General features: G+C 41.0%; 1 protein-coding gene across 1 annotated transcript in view; it reads right to left on the bottom strand.

The window, feature by feature from the left end:
* The window catches only part of ABCA12 (ATP binding cassette subfamily A member 12), a 120,453-nt gene that overhangs the window by 68,014 nt on the left and 32,036 nt on the right, over positions 1-20,403 (bottom strand). The window contains exons 10-20 of the mRNA XM_081189293.1: positions 16,376-20,398; positions 14,150-14,265; positions 13,191-13,297; positions 12,100-12,353; positions 11,870-11,982; positions 10,477-10,601; positions 9,247-9,420; positions 5,865-6,029; positions 3,836-4,037; positions 2,264-2,403; positions 1,838-1,957 (exon numbers count right to left, since the gene is read on the bottom strand). Of these exons, the coding sequence (XP_081045419.1) occupies positions 1,838-1,957; positions 2,264-2,403; positions 3,836-4,037; positions 5,865-6,029; positions 9,247-9,420; positions 10,477-10,601; positions 11,870-11,982; positions 12,100-12,353; positions 13,191-13,297; positions 14,150-14,265; positions 16,376-20,398 (5,539 nt within the window). The remainder of the gene's footprint in view (positions 1-1,837; positions 1,958-2,263; positions 2,404-3,835; positions 4,038-5,864; positions 6,030-9,246; positions 9,421-10,476; positions 10,602-11,869; positions 11,983-12,099; positions 12,354-13,190; positions 13,298-14,149; positions 14,266-16,375; positions 20,399-20,403) is intronic.

The raw sequence follows: 20,403 nt of genomic DNA, 5'->3' as shown, positions 1-20,403 counted from the left end.
TGGCCAGTTCATTAACACTGACTTTAAGGTGGCACAAGGATATTTGTTGTTTATCAAACTTTGAAAGGGAACATGCAGGAGAGACAATGGATTAGTAAATATAGCATAGCAGAGCAGCATAGATCATGACAGACTGAAAACAAAACCACAGCACACAGTGGAGCAGACAGTACTGCATCAGGCATAAGTGGAAGGGCAGCAAAACAAAACCAGCTTACTTTATAGCACTTTATGAGCGTTACTAATTTTGTTTATCCCTATTTATAGCCTTGATATGCATGTTTCATATGAAGCTTTCAAATGGGCTTGAGAGAAAAACAAGCCACCATTAAGACATCATGAGATGCATGAATTTTTCTAGCATCCAGATTTTATTTCCATGTTACAAAAAATAAAATACCCCTAAGGTTTCCCTCAAGCCTTGCTATACTGACTGTGTTATACTGAATTTGACTGCTTACATGAGTTAATAAGTTCCTGTGTTATAGCTATCTCTGTCAGATACATTGTCTTGAATTTCACATGCTACCATGAGTTAATAAAGACATCATTTGACAGAAGACAGCTGCAACTTCATAGTAAAAAGAAAATGATTGTTGCCATAGGACTCAGCGCCAGAGGGGAGTTTTAGCACTGATTTATGAAGAAGGTCTGAATTTTGTAGCTTGAATTCAAATATTTCAACTCATTACGCTATGGAGCCTTTTTGATCCTCCTGACTCAAACAGTTTTTCTTAGATAATAGAGCAGGTACCAGCCTGTCAGCACACAGGTATCTCTACAATTTAGGGAAAGGCTCAAAGATATTAATTTAATCATGAAAAAAGTATTTTAAACTTTTCAGACCGCATACCCTTCCATAAAACAATGTTGTTCCAAGGGGGCATACAAGACCTCAAAACAATCACACATTGTAACAATGATATAACTTTTTTAAAAAATTAAGCAGCTTAATTAAAATACCATAAAGCTACAGACAGGTGAATTTGCACTTAAAAATTAGACAGGGAACTAGCTCTGTCAGCCGTTTGACCAGTTTAACCTTCCCTTGCAAAAGGGCCCAAAGCTATGCCTACCTTCCTCATCAGAAAACCCCATGTGATGGGCCAGATGGTCAAAAGTACTGCGTTACTGCAGCCTCAGCACCACTGCAGAGAAAGCTCCACCAACTCCCGCCCCCAAGCAGAGAGAGAGCAAGCTCTCCCTACCCCCAAACTGCAAGAAGGTACATGTGAGAGGAGACAGCTAATAGGAAGTATGCAACTATAGCTGAGCCAAAATACCTTTGGCGTTTTGTTGAGAAATTAGCAGTGGTTGGCCCATAAAGCCTGGATTTGGGGGAGAGAACTTGAGATAGCCGGATGACAGGAGATGGAGACTCCATTGTGAAATCATTATGATGTCTCTGGTTTCTTGCTTCTGATTAAAACCTTACACACACACACTCATTCACTTGCTGCAAGGCCCTTTCCCCATTCATGATACATGTGAAAATGGTTGCAATGCAGACAGCAAGGCTGATGCATCATTCATCATGGACAGAAGACTGACACATGAAAGTTTTTCAGGCCTGGGCATGTAGGCAATGCTCCCCTTTCTATGAGGGAAGGAAACACTTCTCATCTTCCACACACATTTTAAAGTAAGCAGCAGCAGAGGGGACCTTATTTTATGAATCAGGGAGCTCCGAGGTAAGGTCAACTTTGCTGGAATCCTATGCTATGAAATGTTAAGCATAATTATTAATCCAGACGTACAAATCAACTAGCACAAAAACCATAACAAGACAAAATCAACACTCGATCAGTTAAGGAGATAGGGAGTAAACGTTTCATACCTTTGCTATTGGAATAGTTTCCTTTAACATATTCAGTGAGCTCATCAGCAATGGTGAATTGTCCAGCCACTCCTGGGATTTTTGTGTTAATTCAGCCATTAGTTTCAATGTTGCATTAGACTAAGAGAACAAAAATATATGGGCAAAGAAAAATGCATATCTAGTCAATCAAGTGAATTACAGTGCTTTGATGCCTTGGTTTGCTCCCTGATTATGAGAGCAGTCTCACACTGGTTAATAGTAATTTCTTGCTATTTTTACAAAACTTCTTCCCAACTAAGCCACATATTCTGAAGGTAAATTAACATTAGGAATTCCATAAGTTCCCAAGTCACTGGAGAAGCAACCTCCTAATTGGTGTCTACTGCAAGTACCAAGTGTTTTCTAATCACCAAGAACTATTGATTTTATTGAGCGTGGTGTTACCTTCTCCATGATTGCTCTTGTTTCAGGGGTGTCTGGTGTATACAGAATCCTCCCAAACAGCATGGGCTTTAAGAAAGACCAAATTAAAGCCCCTGTAGGTGTTTTCACCAAGTCCAAAAAGATTGATGTGCAGAACGATGCTAGAAAAAGACAATTAGCACATATAACACAGATGCACAGTCTGGATGCAGATATTGATGCTTGCCAGATGAGAGCAGATGCTTGAAGAATCCCTTGAAAGCCCTGTCTTCACATCCTGATGTGATGCCTTTTGACAAAGCTAATCCTCCCCAAAGATCTCCCATAGCTGAACTCAGCTAACAAGGTTCTTATTGTTCTAGCAAAAACCTCTTCTGTTTAAGGTTAAATGGAGCTTTTGGAGCTCAGAGGAGCGAGTGTCAGTACAGATGGAAAAACAACTCCTCAAAATAAAAGCAGTGACCTTTCTGAATACTAAAGCCAAACTCATTGGGGACTTTAGATTTGGCAATGTATTAAAGCCACTTCAACTGCTGTCTGCATTGCTTCACTTTTCAGATAGAAACTTTTCTTGCACCAAGAAAATGCAAACCTTGCATTTATTTGTAAAGTGTCTGCTGAAAGCTCAGCAATTCCAGCAGCAAAGTCAGTTTTTCCATTTTTGAAATAGGTCACCATAACTACATACAAACATGTATTGCAGAATTTGATCTCATTGAGACCGGAGCGCCCTTATGAACATATGGTGCTGCCATACTGAGTCCATTCTGACTCGTATTGTCATTGGACCAATGGTCTGACTGGCACCAGGTCTCAAGATTAGGTCTTTCCTGCCACCTGAAATCCTTTATAACTGGATTGAATCTGGTTCTTATGCAAAATACACCCTGTATACACCCTCCCCTCTTGTAGTCATCTTCCTACTCAGTTGATATAAAAGCACAGAATCCTGCTCATATAAGTGCTTTTCTAACTCTAGAAATATGACTTTTAATTACCCTTACTAATAAGCCATGAAGTTAAAATGAAAGCTGATCTTTAAGGTCCCAGATTTCTATTCTACCTGGTGAGACAGGTGGGAGGACAAAAGAAAGCTATTCTTGGACCAGTTCCTATGCAACTTCAATAGTGTTCAGAGAGAGTATCTTATTGGATTCTGATTGTGTGTGTGTTTAGATTTCATTGACCTCTAACTAATTTATAAGGGAATAAGGTTGATCAGTGGTTGAAAGAGTGAAAGGGGAAATGTCTAAAATATTTAGGACATCTTTATTTGCCTGTTTCCTCATATCAAGAAATGTAAATGGCATAAATACACACATAAACATGACCATGATCTTGCAGAGGTTCGTAGGATTTTGATAAGCAAGCTATTTGTGGACTTTTAAAAAACATATTGGACAATTCTAAAGAAATAAACAAATGCAGTTTTGCACATTCCTAATTGTGCTTATGTTCTCCTGAAAGCAATGAGTTGAAATCTTAATTCCCAATTAAGACTTGTTACAACTTGCTCCCACCCAATAATTTTGTTGGGTTGTACCCTGTAGGTTTTACAAGAGGCTTCAGATACCAATAGTATTAACAACTCACTGGTGTTCTGTGGGATGCCATATTTATTCATAATATGTTGTATTCGCTCATCTTGTACAGAAGAATGGTGAACATTCTGCTCTTCAAAATCTGGAAGCAGAGACTCAAAGAACAAAGGAGTGATTTCCTCATTGCAGAGAGCTTTCGAAATGATTTTAAATGTCCCTCTGTTCATTGTTAAGTTGCTCGCCTGAGACAATGCCTGTGGAAGCAAACAGAAGGCATGTTGATGGACAGAATAAATTTTGGCAAATGAGATAATGGTAACATTCAAATTTATATATGGCATAACATTTATGTGGCAACATATAACATTGGCAGCCAAAATGGGACTAGGATGGTTAGTGTTGTGTCTGGATGTTACGCAGAGCCGGCCCAAGACTTGTTGGCACCTGAGATGAACCACAAAGTGGCACCCATGTCCCGCTACCCCACCAGGGAACAAGGAGTGAGTGGACAGGAGAAATTGTCCACCACATTTCTTGGGACTGCATCTCTTTCTTTTTTCCTACAGTAGTTGTAATTTGCTGCAGCAAGCAGGCAGCTGCTGTGATGGCAGCTGTCCACCATTCTGTATCTACCACAGTGCCCTGGACATGACATCATTCCAGGACATTGTGACAGTGAAATGGCAGTCACAATTTTTTAAAATGGCCTTCCTTTGGGGATGGACAGGAAAAAGAAAAATCTCAGAATTTTATAGAAAAATAAATTTCTACTTTCTATACCACCTTTCATTAAGAAAAATCTCAAGGTGGCTCACAATAAAAGATCATTTAGAATGTATCAAAATATAGTGCAAATCAGTGGAAACCATGTTAAGTTGGTGGAAATAGCCAGTGAAAGCCTGGCAAAATAGCTAAGTTTTGACCAGCCCTGAAAGCAAAGCACAGTTGGCACCTGCTCTATATCGCAGGGGAGATGGAGTCACAACAGAAAAGCCCCCCTGCCCCGTCACAACAAGATGGATATCAGTACCGCCTTCAGATGTCTTCTAAAAGTCAGGTAGTTGTCTATTTCCTTGACATCTGGTGGGAGGGCGTTCCACAGGCTGGGCACCACCACTGAGAAGGCCCTCTGCCTGGTTCCCTGTAACCTCACTTCTTGCAGCGAGGGAACCGCCAGGAGGCCCTCGGTGCTGGACCTCAGTGTCCAGGCTGAATGACGGGGATGGAGACGCTCCTTCAGGTATACTGGGCTGAGGCTGTTTAGGGCTGTAAAGGTCAGCACCAGCACTTCGAATGTGCTCGGAAACGTACTGGGAGCCAATGTAGGTCTTTCAAGACCAGTGTTATATGGTCTCAGTGGCCACTCCCAGTTACCAGTCTAGCTGCCACATTCTGGTGGCAGAATGGTTATGTATTTAAATACATAAATGGTTATGTATTTTTATTTAATTCATGTTAAAGCCAGTCCCAAAAAAATATTATTGCTGGGGAGTGGGGTAAATCTATTTTAAATAACTACCTAAACAAATCAATATAATGAATAAAATAACAACAACAGTAAAATCTTGCACATACTTTAGTGCTAAATACAGTCCAGAAAGACCTGATATACAACTGTCCACCTTCATTATGGCTCCTACTGTCCTACCTGGAATTCTTCCCCCAAAATAGACCATAAAACAACAAAAAGAGTTTTGTGGCACCTTAAAGACCAGTAAATTTATTATGGCATAAGCTTTTGTGGACTACAGTAACTGCATCAGATGCATAAAATGTATTCAGGGTAAAACTCTGTTATGCATCTAAAGAAGTATGCTGTAGCAGAAATCAAACCTTATGCTGTTATAAATCCTTATGTCTTTGAGGTGCCACAAGGCTATTGTTTCGGCTGCAGCAAACTAACATGGTTTCCCTTTCTGGAAAACATATGATTTGCTATTTATACACATAATATATGTTTTGTTGATCTTTAGTTATGTTTGCTAACATTCCTGGAAACTCTACCAATAACTAGTTTTCACAACAGTATTTATTATTTAGAATGAATTTTTGTCTTTTGCCTATTGAAAAAGAAAACCAACCTTGGACAGTGGTACATTTCTTGACTGACGTAGTTTTTTAAGTGAATGAATTGCATCTAAGAGGGGACGGACATCTGATGCAACCTGTTCCTTGATGTGATCCAAATCCTTGAGAAGAGCCAGCACTTTATCCAAAGAAGTTTGAAGTTCCATTGGGAAAAGCACCTAGAATAGCAAAGAGAAAGGAACATCATAACTAAGCATGTGAGGTACAAAATCAAAACAGAGAACTTCTAGATCCTAATGATCCCAGTGGGAGCATTGAGCACATGCTTTTAAACCTCTCCTGCTGAAATAAATAGGACTTAAAACTGCTTAACTTTGGCTGAATTGCGATTGTATTCATTAGTAAAAATATGCTTTGAATGCATTATAAGCATGCAACACCTGATGGTGCCAGAGAACAAATAAATTTTCCCATGTGATTTTTACATAGCGTTTTTTCTTTTGTTATAACTGTTTAATTTCTGACTTATTTTTTCCTGTGTGTGGATCCACCCCAAATATGTTAGCATTTCCTAGGTCTGTAAAATAATCAACACTGGCTCAGTGTTGAACTTGTATAATTCAGTACAAAGGAAAGTATTCAAAACAGGCATGATTTGCCAAGATCCTGCCCCAAGCATCTTTTCATTCTTTATGGATAAAGCATATTGATTGAACAACATATACCTGCAAGTAAAACACAGTTCCTACAGTGCTACATTCTTGAGGAAACCCACACCAGCCCTACTTGGTGCCTTTTCACCAGGCACGGACCACCGACTAGATTATCAACACTGGCAAGGAGAAGATGAGGAAGAAGAAGACACCAAAGTCCAGATACAGCATGCAATTTGTTCCGCTGCATTTGAAAATCACTTTATTTCTTTTTGTTAGTCATGGGATGGGGGAAGGGGGCAATAAGGCAAGCCCTGCTCTTCAGATCTTTGTGAGATTACAGTAAAAGCATCTAGAGGGCTGGTTAAGTATGTTAAACTGAACATGCATAGAAAATTTCCTGCAATGAGAAACCCTGATAAGACAATCAAACAGGTTCCATCAAATACTCTTCAAAACCCTCTTCAGCGCTTAACAGAAAGATCTGAAGAGCAGCCTGCACATCTGGGGACATGGGAAGTGGGGCGTGGGAGCCTGCCCCTGCTTCCACTTGCTGCAAGTTCAGGCAAATGACTGAAGATGGCTGTTTTAACATTTAGATTTTGCCTAGAATGGCTTTTAGGCAACTTAAGACAAAAGACAGGGAGTGGCCTTTTTATTATCCCAGTTGAAAAGAAGTTTTTTAAAAATCAGATTTTTTTTTAGGTTTAAGCGAGGCAGTGCAATTTTGAAGATGTATTGTTTAAATGTGTTTTTGTAAAACAAGAGAGAAGGGAAAAGTTGCTGCATGCTAAGAGCTTTGGACAGCGAAATACATTTTTCAAAGCCATATTTGCTGTAGGCTGCTGTGGATTTTAACCTACCCCAACTGCGACTTATTGTTCCTATTAATAATTTCAAGGCCATTCAAGTCTTGCAAGACGACCATTTGCACTTTTCTGCAGAATATAATAGCATACACAATAGGGGGAGAGTCAAAATAACAGGAGCCTCTTGCCAGAAACCTGATCTTCTCCCCGTCATCCTAAATGCTGTCTCTTTGCTACTCCAAAATAAACCACTGTTATAACTTGAGAAAGAAACTGTGGGTGCTTGCATTGGTGTAGCCCTGCACCCTATGTGCACCTTGTGGTTACCAGCACAGCAAGGCTCTGAGGCATCAGGTGCCATCCTCTGTCCCCACCAGGCAAAACTAAGATCTCTCTCCTCACCTGCCATTAGAGCCCAGGATGTGAGTCTTTGGCAACCTGGTAACCTCTCATCACATTATTGCAGCGATAGAGAAAAACTGGCTTTGGCTTCTGGTTCGGAGCTCTTATTGGCATATAAAAATGTCCCATTTGGAGTGCAGTCAATATACATGTGGAACAAAATGGATATGGAATTTTTGATAGGCCTGAGATTTCGCAGGTCTGACTAGGGAAGCAGAGAGCAAAGGAAAGAGTGGTTTATTGGGCCAAGGAAGAGGGGAAGAGGGAATATTATACAATTGCTAAACATAGTTTAGCAATTACGTTTTCAAGTAGGTAATAACTCTTGAGTGCTTCAATGCAATTTGGAGTTGGACTCAGGTTAATCATTTCTTTATTAAATTCTACAAAATCATCTGTTAAAAAAATATTCTTCAATGGGCTACATTTTAAAATACATTGTTATGAGTGCTAGACCAGTTTGCAAGGGGCTGGGGTGGGAGGAAGTATGGAGACCCTTCTAATACCTGGATTCAATTGCTAGAATGGCCAGGCCAGCCGGGGTGATGGGCCATTAAGAGAACAAAAGGAAAGAGGAATCTATGCTAGACAGCAAATGGGTGGAGCTCCTCTACCCTTTCTTTGAGGGTGGAGTTTTGAGGGCAGAATTTGCTATGATGTGGCCTAGAGGACAAATCTGCAACTGAACAGGCAGGGAGAAAGCCATGGCTGATTTCTGCTTGAATCCAAGGCTGCGGCTATGTGAGGAACAAGACCCTTTTGGGGTGCTAAGACTGTGAAGCCCTCTATCATAGGCTCAGGTTGTATATATCTGTAAAGAAACTATATATCCTAAAGACACCACAATCTCCACTGTGCCTCTTTTTCAAAAGGGAACCCAAACCCTGGCTAAGCGCGTGGAACCTCGCACTGCCCAGAGATTGGGGTGGACTGTGACAATATACGATATGGGAGCACAGCAACAGATTAGTATTCGCAATAGCAATATGAAAGATTTGAGCAATGCAAAATTAGAAGATAGGTTCCTTTAGGGTATTGTTTGAGGTTATCGTGCACGGGTGGGACCCCGTAAAGAACTGCATGCAGAAGGAAGGTGGGGCAATGGCTTGGTTGTATTTGTCATCCTTTACCCTTTGCACTGCTAGATATTTTCACTGGTAGGTGAACTAGGCTCAGAAAAAGCTTGCCCTGAACCTCATCACAGCTACAACCATGATTATTTTTATAATGGTGGGAGAGCCCAGGCTCACGTTATTCCTGAAACGATCATTCATGAGATGGAATTAAGCTTGGAGTCAGCTGTCAGCAGCACACCATGACCCAGGAAAACTGTCTGTGGAAGTGGACAAATGCCGGCTCCCTCAGCCTGTAAAGTGAGATGAGCACAGCAACCTATGAATATCCATTGCTCGCAGACATGACACCATTGCTGCACATGGGCACACAAACCAGGTTGCTTGATTTCCTGAACTTCCTTCCTATTATGTTCAAAGCAACGAAAGAAGCAGAAGACTTGTACTGATACAAACAAGTTTAGGGAGATATTTTTAAGATTCAAACGCAACACAAACCTTGTACATGAAACTGTAGACATCCAGGTAATGCAGTAGTGTGACCCCTAAAACGTAAGACTTGTGGACTCTTTCTGTGAGTGGCAGGTTGCAGAATTGCTTTGCTACGACTCCCAGATCAGCACCAGCTGCATTAGTATCACAGGACTCCAGCTGGTGTATCCAGAAAATCAGCTGTATTGGCACAGAGGAAAAGCAAGTTTGTAAATAGTGAGCTCTCTCTAATGAGGATGAATTAAGCATCTCTCTTTTTTCGGCCCTCACCAGTAGAGGATGGAGCAACATACAAATCTTCACACAACAAATTGGGAGTTTCCTTAACCTCTTGAATGCAAGAACACAAGTTAAAAGATTCAGGATCTTTGGACTATTAAGATTCATGACTTGTTTTGCATCTTAAGCCCACGAAAGTGTTGCTGAAGGACTCCTGCATTGATTTCTGCATTGCAGGGGGTTGGACTAGATGACCCCGGTGTCCTTTCCAACTCTACAGTTGTATGATTCTATGACTCTAGCCGATGTGACTGAATCCATCACAACTCTCTGTCCAGCAGTGCTCAGGGCTGGAGATAAATATTCGTTTTTGACTTGAAAGTGTTTTGGGAGAGGTTTTGTTTCCTGGGGTGTACTTACATATTTATTTTGCCCCAATGTCAAACAGGTTTACACATTTTCAACAACTCAAAAAGCTGCCCAACCTGATTAACAGAGGCAAAAGAGAGCAGTTGTATATACGCCACGAGCGGTTTTTGTTGCCCAAACTCCTAAAAGATAGGATAGGCTTTTATTAACCTAGGTTATATGGAGAAACAGGAGGGGGCCACCTTGCTTTCTACTGGCAGCTGTGAATAATGCACATGTTCTGTCATGCTCTTAATAAGCCTTTCCCTCAGCAACCACCTCTAAATTAGTAGCAGCTAGCATATGAAGAACTTTTTTATATATGTCTCAGCATCATATTTTCTCCCGCTGGAGAGGCTGTCACACTATTAAGTCCACCCAGAATCTGTAACAAGATGCACTATAAGCTAAACTGTTGACAAAGAATTATGACGGAACATACATTATGAATGGACAGATCAGAAAGAAACATGAGCTACTGGCTGATGTGGATCATGTAACCACATCCCATAATGCATAAGTATACACGAGCTGCGCGCCTGTGTTACCACTTATCCCCCGCATGTGGAAAGCCAGCTAAGTAGACAGCATCATTCATAATAAACTTGCCTGTGTTCTGTTTTCTGGAAGAGGCATTTCCATCAAAGAATTGATACTTTCTGCCGACATTCCTACCATATTTCTGAGATCATTTTTGAGGAGGTCAACGTTTCTGAAAAGGTCTATTAGCATGTCTTTAAAACATCAGAAAACAAAACGAAATGAAATATTTCAGTCTTCAGGAAACATTGCTTATGCAGAGCACTGAAAGTAGCTTCAGGGAGATGTAGGGAACACGCCTCAAGAGTGTCACCATGTGGTACATTTATATGCAAAGGTATCATTCCCATTTTCTACTATTTTGTATTCCTGTGCCCAGAGAGATCTGAGGCTGTATCATTTCAAGGCCATTCAGTATTCAAATAGCTCCTCTTTTCTCTTTTATGTATTTAAACATTTTCCATACACATTGAAATAATAAACCTAAAATAACACTGTCTTAATAAAGCATAGCCCCTGATAAAAATCAATACAGTAATCTCACCTGCTACATTTTGTCCAAATCTTGTATTTCAAAAGCCTAACAATAAACCCCAATTGCCCATAAATGTGTTTCTAATTTCACTTCCTTCTCTGAATCATACCAAATGAGTTTATTTTACCATCAGCAATGTATTCCATTTGCTTCTTTACCAATCCTCACTAGATGAAACACCACTTTTCTATTTAAACGCTATTTCAGTCCTAGCTGATAGCAATAAGTTAATCACTAATGCTATGTTTTCCTTCCTTACTTCATTTTGCCCCTGGATGGTGTGGCTTATATTATTAGAACAAGCAAGTAAATGAGACCCTAAAGGTATGGCTGATGTTATTAGTCCATAATAGTATAGGATAGCTACTCAGGCAACACTATTACAGAAATGAATAAAATTAGCTGTGTCATCAGGGGCTCATTCACCTATCCATCCTCCAACATGATAATATATCCATCACTTGCCATGAATGCCCTTCTGTTGTCTACAAAGGACAAACAGAGACTAAATGGATACAAATTTGATATAAAATCTGCACCTTTCAGAAACTAGTGAGGGAGCATTTAATTTTCCAGGATGCTCTGTTGCTGATCTGAATGTCACCATCATCCCAGAAGCCAGACTCCAGGAGGAAATTTATGAGTAAGTTTGATTCTGTTTGTTCAGGACTAAACAGAGACCAAGCTTCTTATCCCACTAAAGACAATAAATCGGCATAGCAAAGATAGGAAGGTCATATTATCACCAATTACAGCTTTTGTAACTAGTCACTGTGCCTTTGTTGAATATAATTAAGTTTTATACAAATATGTATAAATTCTAAGCCTTGTCCACAATTTCACAATGAAAATGGTTTGATTCATACTGACAACTAAATTTAATAAGCAATTCAATCTAAGAAACAAACAAGTGAATGTAAAACTTACCTTGCTTCTTGGAGTGTATTGTATTCTGAGTGATGTTCATTATAGAATCCAAAGATGCCATATACTGTGGGATATCACGGATATATTTAAGTTGTGGCACATTTTCTTGTAACCTTAAAAAAAACCACCAAATACTTTGTTACTTCAAACTAATATACACTGATACAGATAATACACTGCAATATACACTGCTAATATTCTGCTACAAATTACCTTGAAGAAGGCCTTACCTGTTTATTTGCTGCTGGAGTTTCTCGGGATCCCCTATGATTATGTCTCGAAATTCTCTAGACACCCTGCTATGGTTCATAAAATTGGTCACAATCCGATCACTTAGTTCTATACCACGAAGAAGCTTCTTGTGGAACTCACTTTGATCACACAACTCTGCAAAGCCAACACCAGGGAGTTGGCAGGTTTGCTGCAATGACCGGATGCTCTCAGTGTCACAAAGGAGGGATGTCAAGTTTTGGAGGTGAGTTAGCTTCAAATACAATCAAGAGAGAAAACTTATTCAGAAATGAGTGGTTTAAAAACAAAAACCAATGAGGAAAATCCGGCCAATTTGGTGAAGAAAGAATGTTTCACTGGTGAGGTGATGATGGCAGTGCAAGTTATATGCACTTGTGAGTGGATGTGACAGAGGCCCAATAGGTGCTTTCCCCTAGTTTTGGAATGGGAATCTGGAGCAGAGAAGCCAAGGGGGAGGCGATGAACCCTTATCCACCTGCCGCTTTGTTGCTCTAAACCGCCACTGCCAAAACCACCTCCCACCTTCCCAAGTTCGGCTTTAAGAGTAGGGGACCTCAGACCTGGGGAGGGAGTCAAATGTGCCCCTCCAGCCTCTCTACTGTCCTCATGCCACGCCCCTTCACCAACTACACCTCCACTCCACAGACAACATGGCTCAGAAGCTCTGCTTTGCACCCTCCTCGAGTGGTCTTCGTTTCTGTTGTGTTGCCTGAGTATGTCCTTGAACCCAGACAATGCCTTCTGCTTGACTGGGAGGAGGATAAAGAGGGCTGTGTGAGGGTGTAGAAACAAAGGGGGCTGGAAAAGTTTCTCCATTTGCATTTTATATGTATGTTTGCAATGGGGGGAAGAGAGGTTTGGAATAGAGAAGCAGCAGGTGAGGAAAGGGTGAGATGCATTCCTGCTCCATTTCTGTGCTAGGTTTCCCCTCCCAAAGCTGCTTTCCTCTAGGGAATGTAGTCTTCTGGTTTTTAATACACTTGCACGTTGGGCGGACCTAGGCCTTAATAACAGCTGTTACAAGCCCATGCAATCATACTGTACCAGCCAACATCATGAGCCTACTCACTCTTCGCATCAGGATCTCTGTAACTGATAGATCTTTCTTGTCGGTATCACGGGGAGTGAGAATAACCTTTTTCAGCTGTGCTAAGCCTGGAGGAAGGTCAGCATTTCCTGTACAGAAAAACCAAACAATTACTTGTTTGTCTATTTATTTCAAGCATTCTTAGTACTTTTTTTGCCCTAGAGGCTACCAAGATGCCTATGAAGATCCAACTATCATCATCTTCACCACCACCATTTCCCTGCATGTAGAAATGCAGGTAGGGGAGGGTGATATTGAGCAGACACCCCCAAAATCAAGACTGCGGCTTTTGCAGCTTCTCTTGGTAAAAACAAAAATGGAAATCCTATCACTCCCCTCCCTCCCTCTCTGCACATATACATAAATGCATACATGAATGAACATATATTGAGTTCATCTTATGGATAACAGCTAGTCCAAGGCTGCTTACACACCATACATTTAAAGCACATTCCTTCCCCCCCAAGAATCCTGGGAACTGTAGCTTATTAAAGGTCCTGGGAATTCTAGTTCTATAGGGGTAAACTACAGTTTCCAGAATCCTTACAGAGGATAATCAGCTTTGAATGTATGGGGTGTACACAGCCAGCCATGGCACGTTCATACATAAAAGTGTTCAGCCATCCATAAAGGGAAGTTTCAAAAACGAGTACAGTGGTACCTCAAGTTAAGTACTTAATTCGTTCTGGAGGTCCGTACTTAACCTGAAACTGTTCTTAACCTGAAGCACCACTTTAGCTAATGGGGTCTCCTGCTGCTGCTGCTGCGTGGCCATCGTGCGATTTCTGTTCTCATCCTGAAGTTCTTAACCCAAGGTAATATTTCTGGGTTAGCGGAGTCTGTAACCTGAAGCGTGTGTAACCTGAAGCGTATGTAACCTGAAGCATATGTAACCCGAGGTATCACTGTAAATTGTATGCCACTATCAACATATACATTACCTGAAAATTCACTTTCCAGCCTTTCAGAGACATTCAATACACAAATCAAGTACGATCTGAAGACATTATTGGGGAACATGTGTAAGAAGACATTTTCAAATTCCGAAAACAGAAACCTAGAACAAAAAAAACAGAACAAGAAAGGAATGCTCCGACTTCTTAAGTATGCCGCAGCAAACATTACATAATGGTGTGAAATAGAAATCCTTTAAAAAAATGTATCTGTAGCCCACTTATATTTGATTCGGTGAGACCAAATTAGCTTAAGCCAGACAGCTCAGCTGAATTTTACATGAAGGTGGTAAATTTTTTAAACAACACTGCACATAGTAGCTTTCCTAGTTTCCAAATGAGATAGCAGAGTTCAACTTTCTTGAGTAAAACAAATTTAGAGATACACCATCTGGGATAGTAGCCATAATTAAACAGATTTCTCTGTATGACACTTCACTTATTACGTTACTTACAGTCTGTCTAAACTTCAAAGATTTAAGAAATCTCACCAGCTTCAGTATGATCCTCCCTGGCCCGTCCAAGTGCGAGTCTTAGGCTAAGAGGCTGGGAGCAGGAGACAAGCTAACCCACTGATCCAAACCAAATGCAATCCAAAGCAAGTTTGCTCATGTATAAGCCTCATTCAATTCAATAGGACTTTCCCTCTAGTAAGTGTGTTTAGGACTGCAGCTTTAAGTACACAATTTGGGCATCAGGCAACAATTCTAAACTTGCTTACTGAGAAGGAAGTCCCACAGTAAAAAAACAACAGTCAAACTTGTGTCTTAATATGCAAGCTTAAGATTGGGCTGCAACAATTATTTCAATCACTTACACATACACAGATTCCTCTAGTTTACATATTTTTCCTGTCTTGGTAACTGCTATTATCCTGGATCTCGCAGCCTCTTTTTTAAAAAAAGTTTAGCTTATAGTGCATTCATTTACACACACACACACCCCGTCCTGCGGAGGAGGAAGCCGCTCAGGCGTCTGGGCCGGTGCATCCAGGGGCAAAGCAAGCCGGCCATTGGGGCAGGGCAAGGGCGGGACGAGCCACCCATGGGGGCAGGGCAAGGGCGGGACGAGCCACCCATGGGGGCAGGGCGAGGGTGGGGCGAGCCACCCATGGGGTGGGGCGCACTGCGGGGCTCCAGAGTCTGCCTGCCTCCTCCCACCCTACAGCTGGGGGGAGGCAGTGGGCAGACCGTTTGGGCAGTGCAAAGCCTGTGCAAGCCCAAGCCGCCATGTCACTCCCAGGAGAGACGCATGGCTTAGGTGTGCTGCAGGCCCCCCAGTGAGTGCCACCCGGCATTTTGTCACCTCCCTCAGTGGTGACACCCAGGGCGGCCCGCACCCCCCTTTCTCTGCCCCTCCCTCTTATTTTTGTCAAACACTACAGTTTCAATCTCCAGTATGAGGGAAATGTAGTTCTGCTGGTGCTGGGGAGGTTGCCGATTTTCTCCTTCTGGTGCAATTGCCCCCAGGCCTCCAGAAAGGCTGCTCTGAAGGAACCCATAAGCTTACAGTCATTTTTTCTGCAGTTCAGCAAAAAGGGAGAGTTGTGTGGTCCTTGGATTCAAGACATTGTTTTTATCCCATGCTTAAACACTAAAGCATATATCTGGTCCGGGCCAGGATCTTTTGCCGCTTGAGGCAAAACCTGTCACCTCTGTCACGACCGCCTCCATGGGTGCCACCCATGGCAGATGAGGCAGCAGGGCATGCTTGCAGCAGCAGTGGTGCACCCCCACACAGGAGGAGTCAGTGATGGTGCAATGGTGGCAAGTGGTGTGCAACTTGGGCTCAGATTTGCCACCTGACCTTGCCTCATGGGTGGGCCAGCCTTCACTTAAAATGACATAAGAGAATCCAAGGCCCATCTAGACCAGGCATAGGCAAACTCGGCCCTCCAGGTGTTTTGCGACTACAATTCCCATCATCCCTGACCACCTGTCCTGTTAGCTAGGGATGATGGGAGTTGTAGTCCCAAAACATCTGGAGGGCCGAGTTTGCTTATGGCTGACCTAGATCAACATTCTGTTCTCAAAGTGGCCAGTTGGATGCCTATGGGGAGCTCGCAAGCAGGGCCTGAGTGGAAGAGCAAGCTCCCTATTTGGCAGCTCTCTGATATTTAGAGGCCCCCCAACTCTATTTGAGAACAAGGCTGAATAATCTTTGAACTGCTGAGTTCAACAACAGATTGTTACAATTATGAAACTGACCACTTACCGTCCAATCAAACTGCTTGGAGGCAGTGTTTGCACCAGTTCATTCTGAAGCAGTATTCTGTTTAGAAGCATTTCAGTGGTCATGACAGAAGGGCGTGCAACATGGTCAAGCTGATATTCCAGATTGGTTCTGTCTTGAAGAAAATGTAGATTCACATCTGCTTTTAGCTCCTTCAGTAAATTCAAAAATGTAACATTTTTAAAAACACTGGCATCAGGTACTTCATTGTCGACTAGAACTCTTTCCACTAGTTTCAAGCCACGCTTCACATACTCAACTTCTGTAATGTTCCACTTGAGAAACACGTTCCAGATATGAGAAAAAGTCTTCCATCCAGATTGGCTGTGGACAGCTTCTCTGGCAATCTGAAGCACTTCATTTATGGCAGTATTTGAAGGAAGGCTATCCTGCAATAGCTTGAAAAACACTGACAAATTATTCCCATCAGCTAAGCTGTCTGTGAGATTTTGTGAATAAAATTCTGCTTCACTGGCAAGGAAAAGCGGGACGAGATTCAAAGGATCATAGTTGACTGTATTATTTGTATCACTAAGAACAGGGATTGGGCAAGTTGAATCATTTGGGGGCAGCTCGTTAGAGATTATTGCTAGAGTTTTATGAATGTCCCTTATCCATGGATGTTTAAAATGGAAGAGGGCGTCCATTTTTGAAAGCAGGCTTGAAGAAAACTGTAGTGATTTGATGATGCATAGCAATGCACTTGACAAAAATTCACTATTGTTTTTGTAAAGTCTGGCTAATTCTGGAGTCTGCTTTAAGTTGCTTATTGAGTCCTGGAACAATTCAGTAAATGTTTGATTGGGCATTGTTCTGTTTTCAAAGTCCCTGGAAGTAAAAGGTAGTTTGCAATGACTTTGTTTCAAGAACTCAGGGATAGTGGCATTCTTAAACAACATCTGAAGTATTACGTGAATTACATCTTGGACACTGCAGTTATGTGGCCTTCCAGCTCCATGGTTCCCAATATCTAAGAAAAGACTCAGAGATAAATGCAAGACATCTATTATCTTTGCTTCCGCTAAAGTACTAAGCCCTAACAAAGACTCATTAAATTCTTTTTGAAAGATAAAGTGTGAGAAACCATACAGTGCAGCAATTTTTTCTTTAGCAGTTTCTTCTTCCAACCTGCTGTCAGAAAGCATTATTCTCCCTTGCCTCAGTATGTCATATACCCTTTGGAGGGCTTTATTGCTATCATAGACCAACTGAGGGGTTGCTTCTAATTGGCTGGTGTTAAATTGGTGTTCAAAAGTTTTCTGTAACAAGAGATTCCTGAGGACCACATAGATTACTTCTGAGATGTTGCTGCTTTGTGAGTCTTCCTCAGTATACTTCTGTGTAATGTGGGATAAGTGTCTAGTCAGTTCCTCCAGTTCTGCACTGAAAAGAGTATCAGAACCATTATCCTGTGTGTATAAATTTGTGGTGTTTTGGATTTTTTGCATTATTCCTGAAAGGTACGCCATTAAGGGGGCATTGTGGCTCATGCTCATGTTTGCTGTAAAACGATACTTATTCAAAAGTGCTAAGAAGTACTCCAAAATGTTTTTTCTGCTTTTGGATCTAAGCAGAAGATCTGAAAACTGCAATGGGGCTTCCTGTGTTGCATCAAAGTCCTGCTTCACGTTCTCAGGAAACAGCGGATTTGCCATAGAGATCACCTTTTTGATATCTTCCCATATTGTTGCTAATTTAAAATTAGTCTCATTTAAAATCAGCTGATTCCAAGTCATTCTACTTAGGTTTGATGCCTTCTTGGTTTCTTTCCAGTGAGGGTTCATATAAAAAAGGCTTTGAGCAAGAACATCAACAGGTGTAGACGAATTATTAAAAAGTATTTCTAAATGAGCTTTGAAATCTATGTCAGAGGTTTCACTTAGGAATAATTTTAATGAAGCAAGCATGTCTTCTAAATAGGAAGCTTTCATCTGCCAACTTAAGGTCTCAAGGGGCAGATGAGCTTCTGTTTTATTAGGCGCCAGTCCTGCGCCAACGAGAAGTAGAGCTTTCCTGGTCATGTCCAAGAGTCGAACATACTGGTTTGCATTTGTCACATTCTGATTGGAGCTCAACATATTTGCAACTTCACTCAATACCTTTGATAAGTTCTTCCATTTTGATTGACTTGCATCATTTTTGCTCACTTTTAATATCTTTGATACAGCGGCATTCTTATAGGGCTCATTTTGTAACAAAATAAAAGATGCAAGGGCTTGTGGTACACTGCCAGATAAATTTTGTGCACGAGGTTCTGTTTCATTCAGAATAAAAGGGCTTAAAATGTGCAAAGCAGAAGGTCCATTTATAATGTCCATAAGCCCGAGCCCTGGTGCTTGGCAGGTCAGATTACTTTGGTGGAATTCATTAGAGATGGCTGTTAGACGTCTATGCATCTTTTGTATCCAGGGATTCTTGTAGCTATGGAAATAGTTCAGTTTGGAGAGAAACTCTGATGAAACTTGCAATGAGTTGATGAAGCACTGAAATTCATCTGAAAAGTATTTCCATTTGTCTTTGTGGAGAGTTTGAAAAGTTGGCATCAATTTTAAATTTCTTATCACAAGCTGAAACCGCTCAGTAAATGTCTGGTGGTGGGCTGTTTGGTTTTCCAAGTCTGTGGAGGTAAAGAGGAAATGGCAGCTGCTTCCTCTTAAGGCATCCAGTAGGGTGGCATTATTCAACAGCACTTCAAGAACAATGTGATGAACATCCTTGACAGTACAGTTCTGCAGTGTTTCATTAACCTGATTGTCTTCCCTTAGAAAAGGGGTCAATGTTAAATACAAAAGATCCTGTACTTTTGCTTCTCCTGAAGAATCATGCTGTGCTGAAGTCCTATACAACTTCTGCAAAAGTAACATGCGTGAAAAACTGAAGAGGGTATCCAATTTTTTAATACTAGATGATTCTGTCAGCCTAGGATCAGAAAGTATATCTACCCCTTCCTTGAATATTTGGAACAATCTCTGGACAGTTTCATTGCTGGCATCCTTTAGTGGATTAACAGGAATTAATTCATGGATGTACCTTTCCTCCAAGTCTTCTAGTACATCTAGAGTTTTCAGAGCAGCATCTAAAAACATTGAGACATTTGCCCCACTGATGTTCTCCTCACTGTATTCTTTCATTAAATGGTTCACAAATTTGGTCAGCTGCCCAAGCTCCTTTTTCAAAGGAAGGCCAGAGCCATTGTGGTGAACATGAAGATTGTTGTGCAATATGTCCAAAACCTGCCCATAGGCAACGATATCTGTATCACTCCATTTTGCAGACCTCAGTTTTTCTGTAATACGCCAATAATGATTGAATTCATTCCAATGAGATTCACCAATGAAATTTTGAATGTCCTGCATCTTGTCAATAATGAAGGATAGCAATAAGTAATTATGACTTTTCTGAACATTTGCTACAATGTTTAAGATTTTCTGGAGTGTCAAGAACTTCTCAGGAAAGTTGTAAATAGTTGTAGGTTTAAACAGAAAATCTGAAAACAATGATGGCACATCTTGGACTGATGCTAAGTACCTTCTAAGGTTTTCAGGCATATAAGATAATTTGTGAGAATTTATCGTTTTAATGGTTTGCCATATCTTTGTGACCATAATATTAGTCTTATTTAAAAATGTTTGATTCCAAATGTTTCTAAACTTGGGAACACTTTTACTTTCTTTCAAGTGAGCCATTATATCAAGCAAGTGCAGCCTATTAAAGTCATTTTGAAGCAGGAGAGATGTGAAGTTGTTGATTTGCTTGATTTCTCTCCTATTAAGTGCACCTCTTAATTTACTGTCTCTGTCAGCCTCCATTTGCCACTGAAGGATATCAGTCAAGTTCACTCCACTGTTATTCTCATATTGCTTGAACAGGTTGTTCAGTTCAGCAATGCTAAATTTCTCTGGTAAAACTTCAAAAAGATGTAGAGACTTCTTAATGATTTCTAAATCCTTTGAGAGATTACGCGTTTTGAAGTCTTCACCAGCAAAATCTGGAGGTAATATTTTTCTGAA

Source organism: Podarcis bocagei (genome assembly GCF_964188305.1).
Source record: "Podarcis bocagei genome assembly, chromosome: 1".
NCBI classification, from domain to species: Eukaryota; Metazoa; Chordata; class Lepidosauria; order Squamata; family Lacertidae; genus Podarcis; species Podarcis bocagei.
This window is presented reverse-complemented; position numbering and strand designations above follow the sequence as displayed.